At 38.1% G+C, this 22,394-nt stretch overlaps 1 protein-coding gene across 1 annotated transcript; it reads right to left on the bottom strand.

The window, feature by feature from the left end:
- Positions 1-2,837: 2,837 nt before the first annotated feature.
- On the bottom strand, positions 2,838-19,228 carry LOC106055736 (actin-3-like). The gene is made up of 5 exons (XM_013212156.2): positions 19,035-19,228; positions 14,126-14,375; positions 8,531-8,738; positions 5,665-5,849; positions 2,838-5,565 (listed from the first exon to the last, which is right to left on the bottom strand). The coding sequence occupies exons 2-5, from the start codon at positions 14,338-14,340 to the stop codon at positions 5,034-5,036; spliced, it is 1,140 nt and encodes a 379-aa protein (XP_013067610.1). The 5' UTR covers positions 14,341-14,375; positions 19,035-19,228; the 3' UTR covers positions 2,838-5,033.
- Positions 19,229-22,394: the final 3,166 nt, after the last annotated feature.

Here is a 22,394-nt window from a genome sequence, read left to right as displayed (position 1 = left end):
TAAACTTTTCCGGTTTTAAATTTGCACATCTTAAATTGAAGTAGTCTCCCTTAGATCATCCTCTTTCACCTTTACCTTGGTTTTCTTGATGTTTGGTGCACTTTTAATTCAAGTGATCTGTCCGCCTGTTCGCCTTATTCCTTTCTGTTATTATGCATCTGAACTAGATCGAGAACTAGTGTATATCATAGGTTGTTGTTTGTTGTTGTCTTAAAGGTATTGAAAATTTCCGGCGCTTACTGTGTCGTTTATTTTATCCAGCAATCGGCTTTAATCTTTCCAATGCAGGAAAACCAATAACTTTGTAGTGTTTAAGTCTCTAATTAACATGCTCGAAAAGAAATAACTAATTAATACATTTAGGACGTAATAAAAGTCGTAATTATCTTCTACTAAATAGAACGTATATAATGTATATGATATCTTCTGGTTTAAATACACAGCATGGCTTTCTTCAGTTTCGAAACGGCTGTGGATAATTCTCATGGAAATGAGATGAATGCCTGGGCTATGGTCGGAACGATGTCGCCCACTCTGCAGTTCCACCATCCCTCCATACAGCTGATGTATCCAAAAGGAACGGCAAGTGCAGATACAGTTTGGGGCAGGGGCGGACTGGCTATATGGGCATTCGGGCAAATGCCCTGTGGGCCGGTAGGGACACCTAAAGTACCACATAGATGTCACTATGACACTAGGTTCAATCCTTCTTGGGCCTAAACATTAAGCAATTAAAAAGCAACATATGGCCTATGTTTCTTTGCGAAATATAGAGTTCTCTGTATGCATGCGTACAGTTATCGATACATTATCAAACTTAACATAATGATTTTGAGGTCAAATGGTTATAATTAGATGCTCATCATACGAGATGCATCTTAAGGGCTGCAATGTAGGCCTACAGAAATGCCTGGGCCGATATTGACATCCAGCCCGACCATGGTTTGGGGTCAGCGGCGTCGCGAGGGTGTAGTACTGTGTGCTGTAAACAGCCAAAGGGTCCTAATTTTTCCCCAGGGTTTTAATTCCGAAGCCTTTCCCATGTTTGGGTATAACTGCAAGGCAGCAGAGGTTTGAATTAAGAGTTTTCCTTCTCCTAGGTGGCTCACCAGCCAAGGCTAAGGCTAACGAGCCCCTACTGCCTGAAGCTTACTGGCTTAGGCGACAGTTACTTTGCCCCTTCTACTGTTAGCTGAAACAGTTTCGCCGTAGCCTACTCAATAGCTTACATTAGCCACACGTTAAGGCCAGGACTTGGACTGATTGTCAGAGGAGATTTGAGACGCATGCCGTTGGAAGCGTTGTATATGTAGTGGAGTGCTTAAATCCATTACACTTGTATAAACAAGTATTTGTATAATCGAGGCTGTTAAAAAACAATGTGTTGTTACGTATGAAAACATGGGGAAAAAAATAATAGGGTATTTATGCGAGAACCTAGTCCTCTTCAGGGTTGCAAGGAATGATGGCGGTTAAGTTTCCCACCAGTTTCCCACGTTAGAGGCCCTAAGCGAAGTGAATTTGGTGACCCCAAATAAAATTTAAAAAAAAAAGAAGAAATAAAATTATGGAATTTATAAAAAAAAAAATTAGTGTACCATAAAAAAAATAGTCCTGTGCGTAGCGCCCACCCATCGGAGGCCCTAGGTGGCTTCATAGTTTGTCTATGCACTATGGCCGGCCCTGTTACCACCCGGTTACACTGTGACAACTGTTAGCCTCCATTTTGTTCTCATCAATAGGCTACTTGTCTAATGTAATAAATAATTCTGCTTTTAATCCTAAACCTCTGTAATGTGGTTGTTTTTTATTGAGTGCTTAAGTGAAAAATAATTGTAGAGAAGCTTTCTTTTTATTCTTCTTGTATTCCATTTTATATCTTCTATATATCATGAGTTGATTTAGTCCTCCATATAGATTAGACACGTAAACAATTGACTGGCTGATTCAGACCACCCTTTCCGTACTCTCAATGGCAATAGGAAGGAAATGGCGGTTATATCAATGTGTCCTAGCATATGGAATAAGAAATGTGCCTTAGCCACAGGGTAAGGGAATTTTTTTTTTAAAATGCATTTTCTTTCTCCAATTCGCAAGTATCTCTCCTTCACTCTGCTATTGTCGATTGGAAGCTGTATACATGTAGGCCTATAATAGCCTCAGTAGGCCCACTTAGATAGGTATACAGAATGTAAAGATTTAGTAAAGTCAATGCCATGCTGAAAGTTTTGAGGCTTTATTTCTGGCGTGAATTTTAATTCATGAATCTGACACACCAACACTGTTCACAATGTTTTTTTGTTGTTTTTTTCCATTAGGCCTATATATCGAAGCGGTATAAACATTTGCCACAGCTATTGAGGCATCATTTCCAAATCTACGTCACATGGTTAAAAAAAACAATAGATTTTATTTGTAGGCGTTGATAAAATAAATTAATAAAAACAAAACAAAACCGTATTAACTAAAGGTTATTAGGGTTTTATTTATTTGTATTGATGAAGCCCACCCCAATACTTCCTTCTTTTCTTTTGATAGGCCTCATACTTTTATCGATCTCCATTATAAACCAAACATTAAGGACACTAAGTCTTCAAGCGAAAGAGAGCTTTGAAAATGTGATTCATTAGTTCAGGAACAAAAGCAAACTTAGACCCGCAGGCCACGGGTAATGCCAGGCTAGTAAACAATAAAAACAACACAAGATATTTACATTTTACAAAGAGAAAAGAATTATAGAAATAGGAATCAAATTCGAGCACGTCTTTCCAACCCCTCCCCCCCCCCCCCCCCCCAAAAAAAAAAGCCTTTTATTAAAAGTAACAAAAACACTAAAACAAATTAAAACAAATATTTATTCATGGTAAACCAGTTACACAAACTCAAAATGTAGGCTATAGTGAGAAGTCATCATGGAACTCTTATGCCACATTATAGTTTTAAAATCATCAAACGAAGCATACCCTAGGGTTTATGAAAAGAATTTTTACGAATCAATCAGGAGCATAAAACTAAAATGGTATTGAACTATAGTTTGGCCAATAATAAAATATGCATTCGCAAATCAAGAACAGAACAGACAAAAAAAAAATAGAGCCGTGAGATTTATTTTTAAAAGAACGAATTTTCCTGTTTGAACAGAGTAACACCATTAGTAAAAATGACCAAATTTATAGACACTTTAGAACAGAAGAATAAAAAGTAAAGTAGAAATTATACATTAAACATTGAACTTGTCTGGGCCAGAATAGAAAGGTGTTGGGGGGAAAAAAATTCGTAAATGTTTCCGTGATCGCTTTTTAAATGCATACAAAAAGTTGTACGGCTTAAATTCAAACGCAGGCTTCAAGGGGATTAATTCAACTTATACCACCACATCTGTCAAGTACAATTTCTTTCCCTCGTTCGATACCAGACAAAATAACAATTTCCGATAGTTAATTAACATATTGGTTGATTTGTTTTTATTCTTGTTTTGTCAGGTACTAGAAATTATTATGAAAAGTATAAACTTGATCCGAGATTGTGGAAGAAATAACGTGTTTCACCAGACAGAAAGATTGAGTTGATATAAGCTTTGTTAAAAATAATTGCTTATCATCACTTCCGTTACTCTGTACACCGGATACACCACAATCATTCTTTTGATATTTTTTTCGCCATTGATGGGTAGAGAAGGATCTCCAATAACGTAAGGGTCCATACCTACATACATGTGTTAAAACGAAACAAGAAGCACTTTTTTGTTTAAGTAAAGCGCATTATTTTGAATCAATTATAACTGTACACAATTGCGTAAGTTACTTTCCTGATCTTTATGACGTTTTACGCGTCTGCTATCTTGCATGTCTCATTGGCGCTTTTGATGGAGATTACTGTTCAATGGCTGACATATATGTTGGGCTTATCTCCCTTTAGTTTAGTACATTCAGTTAATTACGACCAATTTATTAAAACAATTGGTTAATTTTGTGTTTGATTCATGTGTTGTCATCAACAATGAATAATTTTGCGAAGATTCAAACTTGATCCGAGAATGGGAAGTGGGAGAAATAACGTGCAAAAGGCAGACGAAGTAAATGGATATAAGCGAGGTAAACAATTCAAGCAAATTTTAATCTGATTGGCGCTTTGCTTTAACGATGAGGCTTTTAGAAACGTCCAATCTGATTGGCGCTTTGCTTTAACGAGGAGGCTTTTAGAAACGTCCAATCTGATTGGCGCTTTGCTTTAACGAGGAGGCTTTTAGAAACGTCCATTCTTTGTTGTTGTTATCACAGAAATTAGATGTCGAGCCTACTGCATCTGTTTTCTTTCTGAGAACTTATTTGAAATGATACCAAATACTTCGTCATTCATTGAAAAGGTTAAAAGTCCCCCACATTTACAGATCATGGGTGGTACTCTAACGGTTCGACAGACTGAGGGATGTGTGAAGGCATTAACATATTACCGAGTTTTATTAATATCATCATATGCATTAATTAGCTTGTCAATCAAGTTTCTTCATTTATCTTATATTAAACAATTTTTTACCTATGGAAAAAAAATACTTGGACATAACTCGCATTAAAACATTCCATTTTAGTATTGGGCAAAGAAAACGTTGTTTAGTCTCTATATTAAATAATGTATTGGAGCAATACTGTTTGAACACTAAGAAACATATATTTAATGCAAGTGAAGTCTTTACAATGAAACAAAGTACAGTAGTCACTGTCAAATTATATAGTTCATACTTGTATTAGTCCCTACCAACCCAATATATATACTTGAAGCAGTAATACAGATGTTTGAAATCCACATGCAGGCATGTCACATAAATTATGCAAATGTCAAAGAAACAATTAAAATATTTGTATATCATATTAATTACTCTAATGAGTGCTATAAATGAACATTTCGCAGAAAGATCTACTTGTAGAATACATCCTGCACCATGTCTTTAGGTCATTTAAATTGGAGTTTATTTCTAGCTATCTTGTTTTAAATGAACAAAATTTGTTGGTATAATTCTTTCATCATTCTTGGTATTAAAAGCATTTTCTATGCACGATGGAAGGACCGCTCTCGTCATATTCCTGCTTGGAGATCCACATCTGCTGGAAAGTCGACAGTGAGCCTAGAATGGATCCACCTATCCACACGGAGTACTTACGTTCCGGAGGGGCGATGACCTTAACCTTTTGGGAAGGCGGCACCAAGGCCGCCAACTCTCTATGCATGCGGTCCGCTATCCCAGGATACATGGTCGTCCCCCCTGACAGAACCACGTTGCTGTAGAGATCGCTGCGGATATCTAGGTCACTGTTTTGGACAGAGTTGTAAAGCTGCTCGTGGATTCCGGAAGTTTCCATGCCGATGAAGGATGGCTGGAAGAGAACTTCCGGACAACGGAACCTCTCATTGCCTATAGTTATGATGGAACCGTCTGGCAGCTCATAGGATTTTTCCATGGCGGAAGAGGAGGCGCTTGAAGCCAGCTCAGCGTCAAAGTCCAAGGCGACGTAACAAAGTTTCTCTTTGATGTCTCGAACGATTTCTAGTTCCGAGGTTGTAGTCATTCTGTGGAGGAGATTCAAGAATGACATGTAATGCAGTTAGTTACATATAATTAGAAACTACGCCTAGGCATGTGCACGTAGACTGTAGGATTCTGCTTACGTGTAACCTCTCTCGCTAAGAATCCTCTGGAGGTACTGGGTTAGGTCTCTGCCAGCCAGGTTGACTCGCTTGATTGTATGCGGGAGACAGTAGCCCTCGTAGATTGGCACAAAGTGGGTCACCCCGTCTCCAGAATCCATGACGACACCTGTAGTCCTGCCTGAAGCGTACAGACTCAACACGGCCTTTAGAGAACAAAATCAAATGATTGCTTATTGTTGTTGTAGAGCCATTCTTCCAATGTAATTATTATGTTTAGCAAGCTATAATTCTGTCGGATGAACATATTGTAAAGAGGGAAAAAGATTTAGCACAGTACTGGTTTCAGGGCCTGTCTTAGGTAATTGGAGGCCCTAGGCAAAGTGAATTTGGTGGCCCCAAATGAAAATTAAAATAAACAAAGATAAAATCAAATCACGCAATCTATTAAAAACTTATCTGTATCTATATCGAAATCAATCAATATGACTTCGACGCTTTCTTTATCGCTAATTAAAGATGACCATAAGCCTAGATATTTCCAATCGAAGCCAATATACTGACTCTCCTCTGAATCGCTTGAACCTACATCTTCCGTGACTTTTTCCTGCAATTTTGCCGATTCTTCTAACATCAGCCGCTTATCGTTTGCCATTTGATGCACCAGACTCGAAATACTGCCTTGACATTTTCACCAAAAGGTCTTCTAGCATTAGTGACCTAACAAGTGAATCTAAATTTTCGTCAATAAACCTGAAGTCATGGAAAAGACGTTGACCTAGTCTAGCAGACCTAGAGCAAGAGAGTTTTGCTATGTTTGAGATTTGATCCACCCTTCGCTGTTTTTTCTCTAAACATTTTTTTAGCCCTATGCGCACAGTTTGAAACCTTCTGTCTTAAGATATATGTCCAATACTATGCAGCTGTGTAGAAGAAATGGATACAGAAAAACAGATTTTTGTCTGCCCAGAATTTTTTCCCGGACTACAGCAATGGGTAGAATCTAAAATTTATTTTGTTTTCTTTGTTGAATCCACTAACTTAATTCAGATTTTTACAGTCTATCTCGAGTTTAAAACTACCAATGGATGTGTACTAAGTGTATCTTACAGACTGACGGGTAGCCTATAAGTATCACATTACGCGGTGTTCTCCCCGACTCCCTCTCCCCCGCTAGCCAAAGCACTTCACACTTTGAACAAGTCTTAATGATAAGTTGAAGTGCTGCTTGGAGAGCTTTGGTCCACTAATTTGATCCCTAAGTCTATATATTCAAATCAACATCACCAGGTATTGTGTCGTCACACATGCACTTTGATAGCCTAAATCCAAGGGAACAAACCCATGACCGAAACACACTCGTGGGGGGGGGGGGTTGTATCTGAAGCCAACCCGTGTAAAATGAGCTATATCTCGATATGACGGACCTTTGACAAAAAATAGGTGAACATTTTTGACTTAGGACTAAACTTTTAGTCCAAATAGTTAATTCCACATCGACATCCCCTTAACCGAATTTTAATTTCTTGTAACTCATTAGAAATTCAAAGGGAAAAAAAGCGGTCATGCATATAAAGTAAAGTAAAGTTCCCCTTTCAGACCTTGTGGTCTATAGGGCAGGTTATGTAAAGGTCATCTGTTTCTTGGCTTACGGTTAACAAGGGTGTCATGTGGCCAGCACAACGACCAACCGCCTTTACTTTTCCCTTACAAATGTCAGGTACCCATTAGAGCTGGGTGGACTCTGAGGCGCCCGAAGATGGCTAAATTAAAAACCCCAGTCTTCACCAGGATTCGAACCCCAGTCCCCGGTTCGGAAGCCAAGCGCTTTACCGTTCAGCCACCGGTCTTGCATATAGACGTAAGTATATTTTGTTCAAACAGCTGATAGCAGATGCCTTAGTAGGCCTAATAGACTAGTACTAGCTGGCGCAAATGAAATCTAATCGTAGAGAAAAGGACAAAATCAAACACGACGGAAAGAGAGATTAAATGGACCCAATGACGACAATAGCAAGAAGGTTGCAATTGGGTCTTCTTATCCAATCCTAAATCGTCTTTAACTTTGGAACTTTAAGATTCTACGTTGTATTCGTGTGGTATAGGCCTAATGATGCAGATATATGACTGGCCATTTGAAAACTCAATTTTAAAACCAGAAATATGACAGATCTTTAAATTTAAAGAAAACATCACAAAGCCTGTAGGCCTACATTTATGAGAGTTATATATGACCTATCTAAGGAACTATTACAAAGTTACTATGGGAAAATGTATTGACTTATTTTAAAAAAAGACAAAATGACACATAATCAAATGCATTAAAACGATTGTATATAACCTATTTATAGACCTATCAAAACGTGTGTATATGACTTATTTATAGACCTATTAAAACGATTGTATATAACCTTTTTATAGACCTATCAAAACGTGTGTATATGACTTATTTATAGACCTATCAAAACGTGTGTATATGACTTATTTATAGACCTATTAAAACGATTGTACACATTATATTTATAGACCTATTAAAACGTTTGTATATAACCTTTGTATAGAACTATTAAAACGATTGTACACAACATATGTACAGACCTATTAAAACGACTGTATACGACCTATTTATAGACCTATTAAAACGAGTCTATAAGACCTATTTATAGACCTATTAAAACGAGTGCATATGTATCTATAGACCTATTAAAACGAGTGTATATGACCTATTTATAGACCTATTAAAAGAGTGTATATGTATCTATAGACTTATTAAAACGAGTCTTTATGACCTACTTATAGACCTATTAAAACGAGTGTATCTGTATCTATAGACCTATTAAAACGAGTGTATATGTACCTATAGACTTATTAAAGACTTGCACTGTACCTGGACACTGACGTAAAATGCGGGCGTGTTAAAGGTTTCAAAAAATATTTGGATCATCTTCTCCCTGTTAAATTTTGGGTTCAGGGGCGCCTCTGTCAGTATGACTGGATGCTCCTCAGGTGCCACTCTTAGTTCGTTGTAGTATGTATGGTGCCAGATCTTTTCCATGTCATCCCAGTTGGTCACGATGCCATGCTCTACTGGATATCTGAATACAGTTAGTGACAAAAGTAATTTAGTGACAAAAGTAATTTAGTGTGAGCATTATTAACTACTAGTCGACCCACGGCGTTGCATACGCCGCTATGTTGCAGGGCCGGCCTTAGGCCACTGCAACCTATGCGACCGCAGATGGCTCCACACTTTCATAGGCCCCCGCGCTAATTCCAGGTGTAAATTATTAAATTAAACCATTTTATAACTTATAACAGACTAGTCGACCCACGGCGTAGTATACGCCACTATTTTGCAGAGCCTATGCGACCCCAGTGGGCTCCACACTTTCATAGGTGTAAATTATTAAATTAAAAAAAAAACATTTTATAACTTATAACAGATTTCCCGCGGCCTCCTGATATTACGCAAAACGCAGAGGTCCCCAGAGAGGTCAAGCCCCCTGGCCCCTAACGATGGAAAATTCCTAGCTACGTCCCTGGAGGCACAACAGAGATGTGGCTGCATTTAAATGTTTCAGTAAAATTCCAAAACGGTGGTCAAAAATGGAATTATGTTTTAGCTTTTCCATCAACATACATGGTTAACTTAGATTTAGTGCCTAACAAACTTAATGAATAAGCAAAGAAATAGACTGGATGTAGCGACTAGAGGAGACCTTCGCCTTGCTTTGACTAATTTAAAGCTTGAAATTTCTAATATTGTCAGACTGCAGGAGGCACAAGGTTCCTATTAGATTAATTTCTTTTTGTAGCGAATTCAGCAATAATAATGTTTATTTTAAAAAATAAAACTAAATTTACAATTAAAACTAAAAATAGTTGACCCTAATATTCAAAAATTTAAAAGCGTACTATTCTTAGGATTTGAAAGTCATGACAATGAGATTAATTTTTTTGTTAAATCACTGCAGATTATTTGACATGATTTTTGTATAATGATAATATTGGCTGTTTTTGCCTCCAATTCCGAAGATTACGTGCAGTGCATGGTGCAGTGTTTCACATAAATACGCAACCCAGTTGCGACCTGCATATTTTCCCGAATTTTATGCAGACAAAGCCGTTGTCTGCTGGCGTTCTATTCAAGTTTTCTTTCCGTCTTTTGCGCCTGTCTTCAACAATGGCTTTTCTTTGAGTCTCAAATGTTTGTCCCGCAGCTTTTGTCTCAGAGGCTATCTGCTGCCAGAGAATGCTGCCAGTTACTTTCCTCTATGCCAGTGAGGGCGAAATGGCGCCCGATTGGATCTTTATAGCGCTTACGGGGGGCACCTCTGTAACTCCGTCCTCCTCTAAGCTCGCTAAAGATGATCGCATGCGGGATAAGTGTTATTGACAGCATAAACATTAATAAATAAATGACATTTTGTTCAAATTTGCCTTCTCACGCATCTTTTAAGTGTTTTTCTTAGAGGGGGGCGCTGGCGGATTTTTTTTTTTAATTCGAAAAGGGGGCAGTAGGCCAAAAAAGGTTAAAGACCACTGCTGTAGACGAACGAAGTTATTGGGATTCTTTCGGAAGGATCTGTCCTTATTTCCTACGGAAGCCCAAAGATTCAAAGAAATATAAATGGTTATTCAGTACTGAAGAGATGACCTTGACAGAAACACATAAGACATTAATAATCATCTAGCATGGGCTATTATGGTCACTGGCGGATCCAGGGGGGGGGGGCGGTAGGGGCGATCGCCCCCCCACTCGGCCGCCCCCCCCCCGAGGGGGGGGGGCGGACGAATTTTAGTATAGAATTCACACAATTTGTATACGAATTTATTACTTATGTTAATAATATATACTAATTATTTATATTTCAACCTATTTTTAGATTTTTTCGCCCCCCCCCTTTCTAGTAATTTGGCCGATTTGGTAGGGTCGGGAGGGGGCGATGGCATCAATCCGCCCCCCCCCCCACCATAAACTTTCGAGTGGGGGGGGCGGTCCTATTTATTTGTAGAAATCACAGCTTGCTAACAGAATCAATTAAATATCTATATGATTAAAACTTTTTATTGGTATTTTAATAGGTCTTTATATTATGTCGTTCATATTTGGCCGATTGGAAGGGGAGGAGCGAATACCTCTACTGCCCTTCCCATCTAAACCCTTTGAGTGGGGGGGGGGGCGGTCCTACTTTTATGGAGAAATCATAGTATGTGAACAATATTAGTCGAATATCTATATAATATAAACAGGTGGAAGTGCGATACATGCAATCACCTTCACCCCTATCGGACAAACCAATACTTTTTCGTTTTTTTATTATAGTAAGAAATTACAAAATAATAAAAAAATATGTCACTAATATAATTTATATATGCTATAAAGTAAATTCTTATATCGAGTCGCCCAACCCCTATTCTTTAAAGCAAAATGCAATCATTAGCAGAAATTATAAAAAGGAGCGAGGATTAATCGTTTTCATTTTACCGCCCTTCCCCTTTCCAGAGTTTGTGTAATTTCACATGAATTTATCATAACTATTTTAAGAAAGAAATTGCTTTGGAAAAGTTATAATTCAAACGAAATTTTTCAATATAAGAGTCACGGTTGAATTGAGTTCAAAAGCCAGATAATCTTTTCCTAGTCGACTTTTTCCAACCTTTACTCTATCTCATATTTTTCTAGTTCAATAAATTTGGGACTATAACTCACAATTTATGCTTACATTTTATTGAATATTATTAATCGAATTTGTTTTGTTTCGGCGGCGATCCTCAAAGCCTTAATCTAAATATGTTGGGTATCTTCTCTTTTCAAAGAACAAATCGGTTGTATTTGCAATGTATTAAGGGACTATAAATTCATATTAGAATATTTGAATATTTTTCCATATTATTCAAAAGGCCCTTTATAATAGAATGAATAATGAGCTGTAGGTCAGGAGAATGCGTTACTGCAGTGAAGAATGCCAAAAAAAAAACGCTTTTAGCGTTGAGGTTTCGCCCCGAACCTCACTGATGAATAATAAGCTGTAGATGTCAGGAGAATGCGTTTCTGCAGTGAAGAATGCAAGAAAACGCTTTTGGAGTCGGGGCTTCGCCCCGAACCCCACTAATAAATAATAAGCTGTAGATGTCAGGAATGCGTTACTGCAGTGAAGAATGCCAAAAAAAAAACGCTTTTAGCGTTGAGGTTTCGCCCCGAACCTCACTGATGAATAATAAGCTGTAGATGTCAGGAGAATGCGTTTCTGCAGTGAAGAATGCAAGAAAACGCTTTTGGAGTCGGGGCTTCGCCCCGAACCCCACTAATAAATAATGAGCTGTAGATGTCAGGAATGCGTTACTGCAGTGAAGAATGCCAAAAAAAAAAACGCTTTTAGCGTTGAGGTTTCGCCCCGAACCTCACTGATGAATAATAAGTTGTAGATGTCAGGAGAATGCGTTTCTGCAGTGAAGAATGCAAGAAAACGCTTTTGGAGTCGGGGCTTCGCCCCGAACCCCACTAATAAATAATGAGCTGTAGATGTCAGGAAAATGCGTTTCAGCCGTGAAAAATGCAAGGAAACGATTTTGGCGTCGGGGCTTCGCCCCGAACCCCACTGATAAACAATGAGCTGTAGTGTCAGGAGAATGCGTTTCTGCAGTGAAAAATGCAAGAAAACGTCTGGGCTTCGCCCCGAACCCCACTAATAAGTAATAAGCTGTACATGTCAGGAGAATGCGTTTCTGCAGTGAAAAATGCAAGAAAACGCTTTTTGCGTCGGGGCTTCGCCCCGAACCCCACTGATAAACAATGAGCTGTAGATGTCAGGAGAATGCGTTTCTGCCGTGAAAAATGGAAGAAAACGCTTTTTGCGTCGGGGCTTCGCCCCGAACCCCACTGATAAACAATAAGCTGTAGATGTCAGGAGAAAGCGTTTCTGCAGTGAAAAATGCAAGAAAGCACTTTTGATTGTCGGGGCTTCGCCCCGAACACCACTGAGGAAACTTACAGCGCTTTCCCAGACCCCCAAGCGCGCAAGAGAAAGGCCTCAACATGACTGTTTTTTTTCCTGTTTTTTTTTTTCGCCGAAGATTGAGAAACAGTCTTATTTTATTCTCATATATCGAATATATATATATATATATATATATGTGCTGTACGCACGTTTATGCATAGGGTTAGGGTTTACTGGGCGTTAGGGTTAGGGTTTGGAAAAAAATCGCCCCCCCCCCACTCCAAAGTTCTGGATCCGCCAGTGGTTATAGTGTCCAACATAGCAATTACAAGTATAACTAATGAAAGCTAAATATAGTATTTTTTTTCGCTTCTGATTTCTCTGAATAATTGTAACTGTAAAATGTTGATGACGTTATGACACGCTCTCCTGTCACGTTGAGTCGATTAAAAAGTTCACGTCAGTCTAATTTGAACTCGCTTTCAATAAGATTTCTACAAATGACATTTACACTAAAAAAGAAGCAAACCAAAGTGCAGTGATTAAATTTAGCTCCCTAGAACCTATATCACATCGGTTATTGGCTCCTAGTGTGACAGAATTACTAGATCTATACCTTTGTGCAGATGTAGTGTGACAGAATTACTAGATCTATACCATTGTGCAGATGTAGTGTGACAGAATTAACAGATCTATAGGGCCTACCATTGTGCAGATGTAGTGTGACAGAATTACTAGATCTATACCATTGTGCAGATGTAGTGTGACAGAATTACTAGATCTATAGGGCCTACCATTGTGCAGATGTAGTGTGACAGAATTACCAGATCTATAGGGCCTACCATTGTGCAGATGTAGTGTGACAGAATTACCAGATCTATACCATTGTGCAGATGTAGTGTGACAGAATTACCAGATCTATAGGGCCTACCATTGTGCAGATGTAGTGTGACAGAATTACTAGATCTATAGGGCCTACCATTGTGCAGATGTAGTGTGACAGAATTACCAGATCTATACTATTGTGCAGATGTAGTGTGACAGAATTACTAGATCTATACCATTGTGCAGATGTAGTGTGACAGAATTACTAGATCTATACCATTGTGCAGATGTAGTGTGACAGAATTACCAGATCTATAGGGCCTACCATTGTGCAGATGTAGTGTGACAGAATTACTAGATCTATAGGGCCTACCATTGTGCAGATGTAGTGTGACAGAATTACTAGATCTATAGGGCCTACCATTGTGCAGATGTAGTGTGACAGAATTACTAGATCTATACCATTGTGCAGATGTAGTGTGACAGAATTACTAGATCTATACCATTGTGCAGATGTAGTGTGACAGAATTACTAGATCTATAGGGCCTACCATTGTGCAGATGTAGTGTGACAGAATTACTAGATCTATACCATTGTGCAGATGTAGTGTGACAGAATTACTAGATCTATACCATTGTGCAGATGTAGTGTGACAGAATTACTAGATCTATAGGGCCTACCATTGTGCAGATGCTTTTGTTTAGAATGAACTCACTTCATGGATAACATGCCACGCTTGGCCTGAGCCTCGTCTCCAATGTAGCAGTCCTTGGTGCCCATTCCTACCATAATCACCTGATACTTAGGTCTGCCCACGACTGCAGGGAAAACACTTCGCGGGGCATCATCACCAGCGAAACCCGCTTTACACATGCCGGAGCCGTTGTCGATCACTACAGCAGTGATTTCATCGTCACTGATGGAAGCCATTACAGCTGGTTTTGAGTTTCAAAAGTAAATGTTTCCTAAAAATGAATACAAAATAAGACCGTTTTGTAACAAAGCCTATATCAACTCTGTTTGTCTGTCTGTCTGTCTATCTGGTACAAATATTGAACACGTTATTTCTCCAACTTCTTTAAACACTTTAAACATTACGTCTTCAGAAACTAAAAATAATCACAAAGATTTTATATAAAAATAGAATAAAACTTTCTCGAGACGGAGAATAATTGCCCCAAATGAAAACACTTTAATTACCGTTTGCATACCCAGCTCATATCTTAGCGATAAAAATTTCGAATAAAATAAGAGAGTTATGATAAACGCAATGTTTCTGGCCGAATATTAGTAGCGACTGCTAATAGGCCTACTACCCTATTGGTGACTGCCACTTCTGTGGTACCATCTTCTTCGCTAATTGGGTATACGTTATTTGCATTGAAAGTTTCTATCGAGATCTTGCTTTTAAAGACATTGCATAACGTTTCAATTCAACGTATCAAACTAAAATCAGGAGACAAATGTATGATAAGCGAGCGTTAAAGGTGAAGGAGGGGGGTGTAGGCCAAAATAGTATATGAGCGTTTAATGCGCAGTGGATGAGTAATAAAGCTCTCGATTTTTCTAAAATCGAGGTTTTGGGTTCGAATCCTGGTAAGAACTGGAGTTTTTTAGTAGAGTCCTAACAATGGAATTGACAAGGTGTCACAGACAAAGACCACATCACAAAAGGAAAATGAGAAAGAAAGGGTTAGTACAGCGATTGGACTTTACGATGGACTGCTAACTACTGTAAAAAAACGCAAACAAAAAAACTCTATGCCCATATCACAAGGTCTTCGGGGCTTGTAAAGACCTTCCCTCGGGGAACATTACCAGACAAAAGAAAAATAGGCGGACAGAGAAAGCGAAGGGAAGACAACATAAAAGAATGAACAGGCCTGCCATTGAGAGAGATTCTTTCCAAGGTAAAGGAAAGACAGGAATGAAGAAAGATGGTCAACAGATCTTGTGTGGTGAGAAGCCGTCCAACAGTTAAGGGCTAGTTGAGGTGAGGTAAGCGTAGCCGATGGGTAATGCTAGTTACATATATGTTCAGATTTAGACATTTATTATTTCAGTGTTTAAATTGGTTTAGATTTTATGTATAACTCATTAAAATTACGTACTCGGAAACTATAATAATAACAAAAATGTTTCAAATATATAGTTAAAGAATAATATTCCTATTTGATATCAGGATAAAAGCCAAACTTTCTCAAGAGGGAGAATATTCTCCTAAATTAAGGCATTGTAAGAGGGCTAGAATGAAATTACACATGTTAAGCTATTACAATCGTATCCCACAAAAACTTGCTTTACTAACGGAGAATTTAAACTTAATACATAACAAAAATTTTACAAATATATAATTCAAGAATAATATTCCTATTTGACGTCAAGCTCTAAGCAAAACTTTATCGAGAAGGAGAATATTCTCCTAAAATAAGGCATTGTAAGAGGGCTAGAATTAAATTACACATGTTAAGCTATTACTATCGTATCCAACAAAAACTTGCTTTACTAACGGAGAATTTAAACTTAATATGTTTACATGTAGATACCACTTTTGACCATTTTGTCATAAAGGAATATTTTTTTTTTAAAGTTAGGTTTCAAATAGCATACAACAATTTTTTTTCAATTGATAATGATGGTTAATTTTTTTTTTATTTTCCAATGTCTATCCCACCCACAGAAAGACCTGCAGAATGTATTATTGATCAATGTTACGTTTGAACGTCCAAGAAAGCAACTGTTAATGCTGAACAACAGATTTGGGAAGCACATATGACCAAAATAAGGCATCGCTATTTGCATAGATGGATAATTCAACTAAAGATATATACTCTCTGAACAAAATAGCTACCAAAATATTATATGAGCGTTTGATGAGCAGTTCAAAAGCGCTCGGCTTCTGAACCGCGGGTTCTGGGTTCGAATCCTGGTTAAGACTGGAATTTTTAGTATCGGAATTTCAATATTTTCAGAAATTTTATCAAACACAAATGACAGAGAAGAATGGAGAAAGAAAATTGACAAATCCTGTGTGGTGCCCCAGCGGTCCAGCAGACCAAAGGATAGGTGAAAGTGAAGATAAAGTTAGAAGTGAGCCAGGCCTAACTGATGTCATATAATGAATATCTAATTGATCTAATTGTTTTGTAAAGAGTCAATCTCTTATTCAAAGTCTCAAGAAAAAAAAATAAGAAAAAATAATTCCTTTAGAAAAGTGTACCGTTTCAATAGTACATTTCCGCAGTTTACGCGATAATATTGTTATAACCCTGCAATGCGCACCGCCATCAAAGATAGTTCAGAAGGTGTGCATTGTTAGAGACTAGACTGAGAAGGATGTTGACATGAGAAAGAAGAGAACGAGTTCCGCCCAAGTCTAGAGCCGATATGAAGAGACTGTGCTAAAGACGGATGTTGTTTTATGTACTTGTGATGGCCTGTAAATAAAAATCGTTGCCCAATCGAGCTACCTCCCTGAAGTTATTACACTGGTGTCTGGAAGTGGGATTGGGCGACTCAACGGAGGCCTTGGGTAGGAGCTTGTTTAAAATATCTATGAAACGGCTAGACGAGCTGGAATTAAAGGAGCTGAGAGTAGAGCTCGAGTGGCGGCGTCTGAAACGCTTTGAAAAGAAGAAAGACATTCTTAGAGCACGTCTTCGGCAGGCTCTGGCTGATGAAACATATTTGTTTGAAGTGGATCCAGATATCGGCGAGCTTCTAAAAACTATGAAAAACTCACTAAAAGACATGTACGACTCGATGCGTGAAGAAATGAAAATGAAGGTAAACATAATGGGGAACAAGGTGGATGAGATAGATAAAATATTATGATGTCGGATTTTCGATGACCCGACAAAATGGCGCGGACAAAACAGCGCCGACAAAATAGCGCGGACAAAAATAGCGACGACAAAATAGCGACGACAAAACAGTGTCGACAAAATAGTGCGACAAAATAGCGCGAAATTTCCTGACAAAATAGCGTAAGACAAAATAGCGCGGACTTCTCTATGATGTGTATAAAAGTATCGGTTTTATGTAAGTGAATGTCCTGGGCAGCATTGTTGTTGATAATTTTAATAGATCTAGAAGTAGGCCATATTTGCAGAGAAAGAGAGTACATACAATTTTATCTCATTCTCCTAAAAATAATATAATGATTTTTAAATGTGGTAACCCTGTTCAAAGGTTAGGTATGATGATGTGTGTGTTATAATATAATTAAAAATCTTTATTATCTGCGGCATCTCTCTTTGATCAAACCAAGACGAACTTTGGCGTGTCAGGATTAGTTAAGCTGGCGATCACTTACTGTAGGGAATTTGTATGACTATTGGGAGGACAACTATATTGGTCGCCAGAGACGAAACTGCAGAGTGACTCCAAGGTTTCCGATATCATTATGGAATGTTAGAGATAGAGTACAGGAAAATGTTCCACGAACAAACAATTCAGTGGAGGGATGGCACCATACATTTCAACTGTCTATTGACGGTCATAACCCCAATGTGTACAAATTAATCACTCACTTCCTCAGAGAGCAGGAGAACACTGAGAACAAGATTCAGAGGCACAATGCTGGAGAACGAATTAAAGCTGCAAGCAAGACAAAGTACCTCCAACTTAACAGACGACTTGCAGCTATTGCCAATGTACGGAAACAAGCCAGTGATGGAGTTTCTACGTGACATTTCCTACAATTTAACTTTGTGAACGTTTGTGTGTGTGTATATATATATATATATATATATATATATTTAAATCTGACGAGCCTGTTATCAAAGTACACTTTTGGAATGTAAATAAATGATATATTATTGAAATTATTTATTTTAGATAATTATAATTTTTGCTTACTGTTTGCGTATTTATGTTTTAAGATATCTAAAGTGTTTACTGCAAAATGACTAAAAAATAATGATAACATTAAAACAAAAAAAATATTGGCTCTATTCATATTTTACCATATCTAAAGTATTTCTTTCAAAATGCCTGAAATATATTTTTCTGCGCTATTTTGTCCGCGCTATTTTGTCGGACTACCCGGATTTTTAACTATATTTTCTAGTTTACGAGATCTAAACGGGATGAACTGACGGATGGACGGACGGACACTCCTCACAAAACTAATAGCGTTTTTTCCCCTTTCGGAGGCTGCTAAAAATCAATTGATTGAAAATCAAACTTAAGATAGTTTCGTTGAGATGTGTGTGGTAAATGTTAATACTGGTGCCAAAACGTTCATTTGATGGTGTCAAAAAGTTTCTTTTTAAGAAATTGGTCTCAAAAAGTTAATTTGAAGAAGATTGGCTTTAAATCTTCATTTGAAGATCATTGTCTGGAAATGTTTATTTAAGAAATTTAAAAAAAAAGTTCATTTAATGAAGATTATGGACTTAAAACGTTCATTCGAGAAAGATTGGCTTAAAATGTTCATTTGAAGCATATCGTCTAAAAAGTTCATTTAAGGTATACTTAGTCTATACTGCTGTGGTAATAGCTCTGTTAGCAATACATTTAGTCTATCACTCTGTGATTACATTATGCATACATAATGAACATTACTTGCGATATCTCGAATGCTTTTAGAAGAAAAAAAGTGTATTTTGAATACGTCTTACCTAAAGGACTGCCTTAATAATCTAAAGAAAAATAATTTCTTTGGCTATTGCAGAACATCCACTGTCTTTTATGGGTCGCGATCTGATGATTTGTATTGAACATGTGAGCCCGTATGTCATAGGAGAGGTCCCTTGCTTGACCATATATGTCCAGATCCCAATCTATTCTTAACGCTATTAAAATGTAAGAATCATTCTGTAAGAACTATTTCTAATAACTTATCTCTGCACTTCTTGTAAATCAGGCCAAGATTCGAGATGACTTAAGTGCTGCCTCTCTTTGTATCCCTCCTCACTCCATAAAAGGTGCGAATCTTCCATCCATCCTGATAATAGTTTCTGAGCGTAATTTTTTGTTTATTTCTTATATTTGATTTAATGTTAATTTAACTTAAGACTTTTAAACTCGGGTATAATGTAGTCTATTAGCAATGAGTTCAAATTATTGACTCAATAGTTCTCAATACAACAGTCACATTTTTTTTTGTTAACCACTTTAAAACATCGGGACAGAGGTGGCATTAGCAATACGCTGGGCAATGGGCGAGCGTCCCAGAAATATTATACTAAGAGATCTCATGGTGATTAGTATAGATGCCGTAAATATTTCAACATTGAGAAATAAATCCTTGTTTAGATAATGTGTCGTAGTTGGATTAAGTGAACCACAATGCATCTAAGTCTTTAGCATATGTTACGATACATAGAATGAGTTGAGTGGCATATTTTGATGTTGGGCCGATCTCCATATCGGGGGAGGGTGCGATGCCGGGCATCTTAGGCTGAGCCCAGCCCAAAAGCCCGTAAGGACGCCTTATCTTGGAATATAAAAATCCTTTAAAATAGTTAATAATATGTATGTTTTTACAATCAACTTAAGATATTGAATTGACCTAGTTAAGTTTGAGAGAAAATGGGAGATAAATTACATTACACTGTATTATTATAGCAATCAAAGAAAACTCTTGTTCGATTTTTTCTCTAACATTGAAGTTTGGAAAATCTCATTTTGGTTGTCCTTTCTTGTTTACTAGTGTTTAAAAAATAGTTATATTTAAACTCATGATATTAATTCTTTTATAAGAAGCAGAAATTTGGAGAGTAACAACTAACAATACAGACGAGCTCCATACATTCACCTACAAATGCTTGTTGTCCGAAGGCCGAATAAAATCTCAAACAATTCAGCAGACTACAATAGAAGAAGAACTCCAACGACAATATTGGGCCTGGATTGGTCATGCATTACCAAGAACAACAGAAAATGTCGCAAAATAGGCTCTAGACTGAAATCCACAAGGGAAAAGAAAGGCTTCAGAAAGTATGAAACACACGGAGATCGATAGACCAAGAGAATGGCTGCAGAAAGTATCAAACAAACGGAGATCGATAGACCAAGAGAATGGCTGCAGAAAGTATCAAACACACGGAGATCGATAGACCAAGAGAAAGGCTCAGAAAGTATCAAACACACGGAGATCGATAGACCAAGAGAAAGGCTGCAGAAAGTATCAAACACACGGAGATCGATAGACCAAGAGAAAGGCTGCAGAAAGTATCAAACACACGGAGATCGATAGACCAAGAGAAAGGCTGCAGAAAGTATCAAACACACGGAGATCGATAGACCAAGAGAAAGGCTGCTGAAAGTATCAAACACACGGAGATCGATAGACCAAGAGAAAGGCTGCTCAAAGTATCAAACACACGGAGATCGATAGACCAAGAGAAAGGCTGCTGAAAGTATCAAACACACGGAGATCGATAGACCAAGAGAAAGGCTGCAGAAAGTATCAAACACACGGAGATCGATAGACCAAGAGAAAGGCTGCTGAAAGTATCAAACACACGGAGATCGATAGACCAAGAGAAAGGCTGCAGAAAGTATCAAACACACGGAGATCGATAGACCAAGAGAAAGGCTGCAGAAAGTATCAAACACACGGAGATCGATAGACCAAGAGAAAGGCTGCTGAAAGTATCAAACACACGGAGATCGATAGACCAAGAGAAAGGCTGCTGAAAGTATCAAACACACGGAGATCGATAGACCAAGAGAAAGGCTGCTGAAAGTATCAAACACACGGAGATCGATAGACCAAGAGAAAGGCTGCTGAAAGTATCAAACACACGGAGATCGATAGACCAAGAGAAAGGCTTCAGAAAGTATCAAACACACGGAGATCGATAGACCAAGAGAAAGGCTCAGAAAGTATCAAACACACTGAGATCGATAGACCAAGAGAAAGGCTGCAGAAAGTATCAAACACACGGAGATCGATAGACCAAGAGAAAGGCTGCAGAAAGTATCAAACACACGGAGATCGATAGACCAAGAGAAAGGCTGCAGAAAGTATCAAACACACGGAGATCGATAGACCAAGAGAATGGCTGCAGAAAGTATGAAACACACGGAGATCGATAGACCAAGAGAAAGGCTGCAGAAAGTATCAAACACACGGAGATCGATAGACCAAGAGAAAGGCTGCAGAAAGTATCAAACACACGGAGATCGATAGATCAAGAGAGAGGCTGCAGAAAGTATGAAACACACGGAGATCGATAGACCAAGAAAAAGAGAAGGCAGGATGGTCATAGACCCAACTGAGTGGAATCGACCAGAATAGAGTCTGATGGCAAAGTACTGTTGCAAATCTATGCCCCACTGGGAATCGAAAGGATCAATTAATTACTAAATACAGTAAATAAGTAATAACTCGTATTTAACTCTTAGATGACGAAAAGTCGAGAATCCATGGACACCATGTCAAGTAGAATTTTATTTTTATTTAGGCCAGGTTTGAAATTACTTAGAGACAGGAGTATATTTAGAAGCTTAGATTGGTAAGAAGACTTCGTTTAGGCAAGCCACACAATGCTATTAGAGCATGGAATGGGTTGCTTGAGCTAGCCAGGAAAACCAGTGACTTGGCAGAATTTAGGTCATTTTTTAATATGCATGACTGAATGCATGACGCGTAGGACGTAATCATTTGCTTTTTTAAAAGTATCGTCTGTATTATATAGTTTCATACACGTAGACACGTTGGTTGTAAACACCACACTTGTTCTGGGCGTGGGGTCCATCCTAGCTATTAATTTTTTACACAAAAAAAAGAAACGAAAAAAAAAAACGAGACTGTAAAGACGGACGGACGGAACGACAGCCACACGTTAAAGTGAAATAAAAAAAAGTGTGTAAAAATAATAATGAACACCGGACACTCGAGACCCTGTGTGTTTACTTTTCCCCCTTAACCCACAATTAGCATGCCATGGCCTCCTTGTCTTTCCCCCTCTCACCATGTTGTCATGATTTTTGACCTTTTCATGTGTCTGCTGTAGACCCAAAGCTGAAAC

Source organism: Biomphalaria glabrata, chromosome 15, assembly GCF_947242115.1.
Source record: "Biomphalaria glabrata chromosome 15, xgBioGlab47.1, whole genome shotgun sequence".
Lineage (NCBI taxonomy): Eukaryota > Metazoa > Mollusca > Gastropoda > Planorbidae > Biomphalaria > Biomphalaria glabrata.
This window is presented reverse-complemented; position numbering and strand designations above follow the sequence as displayed.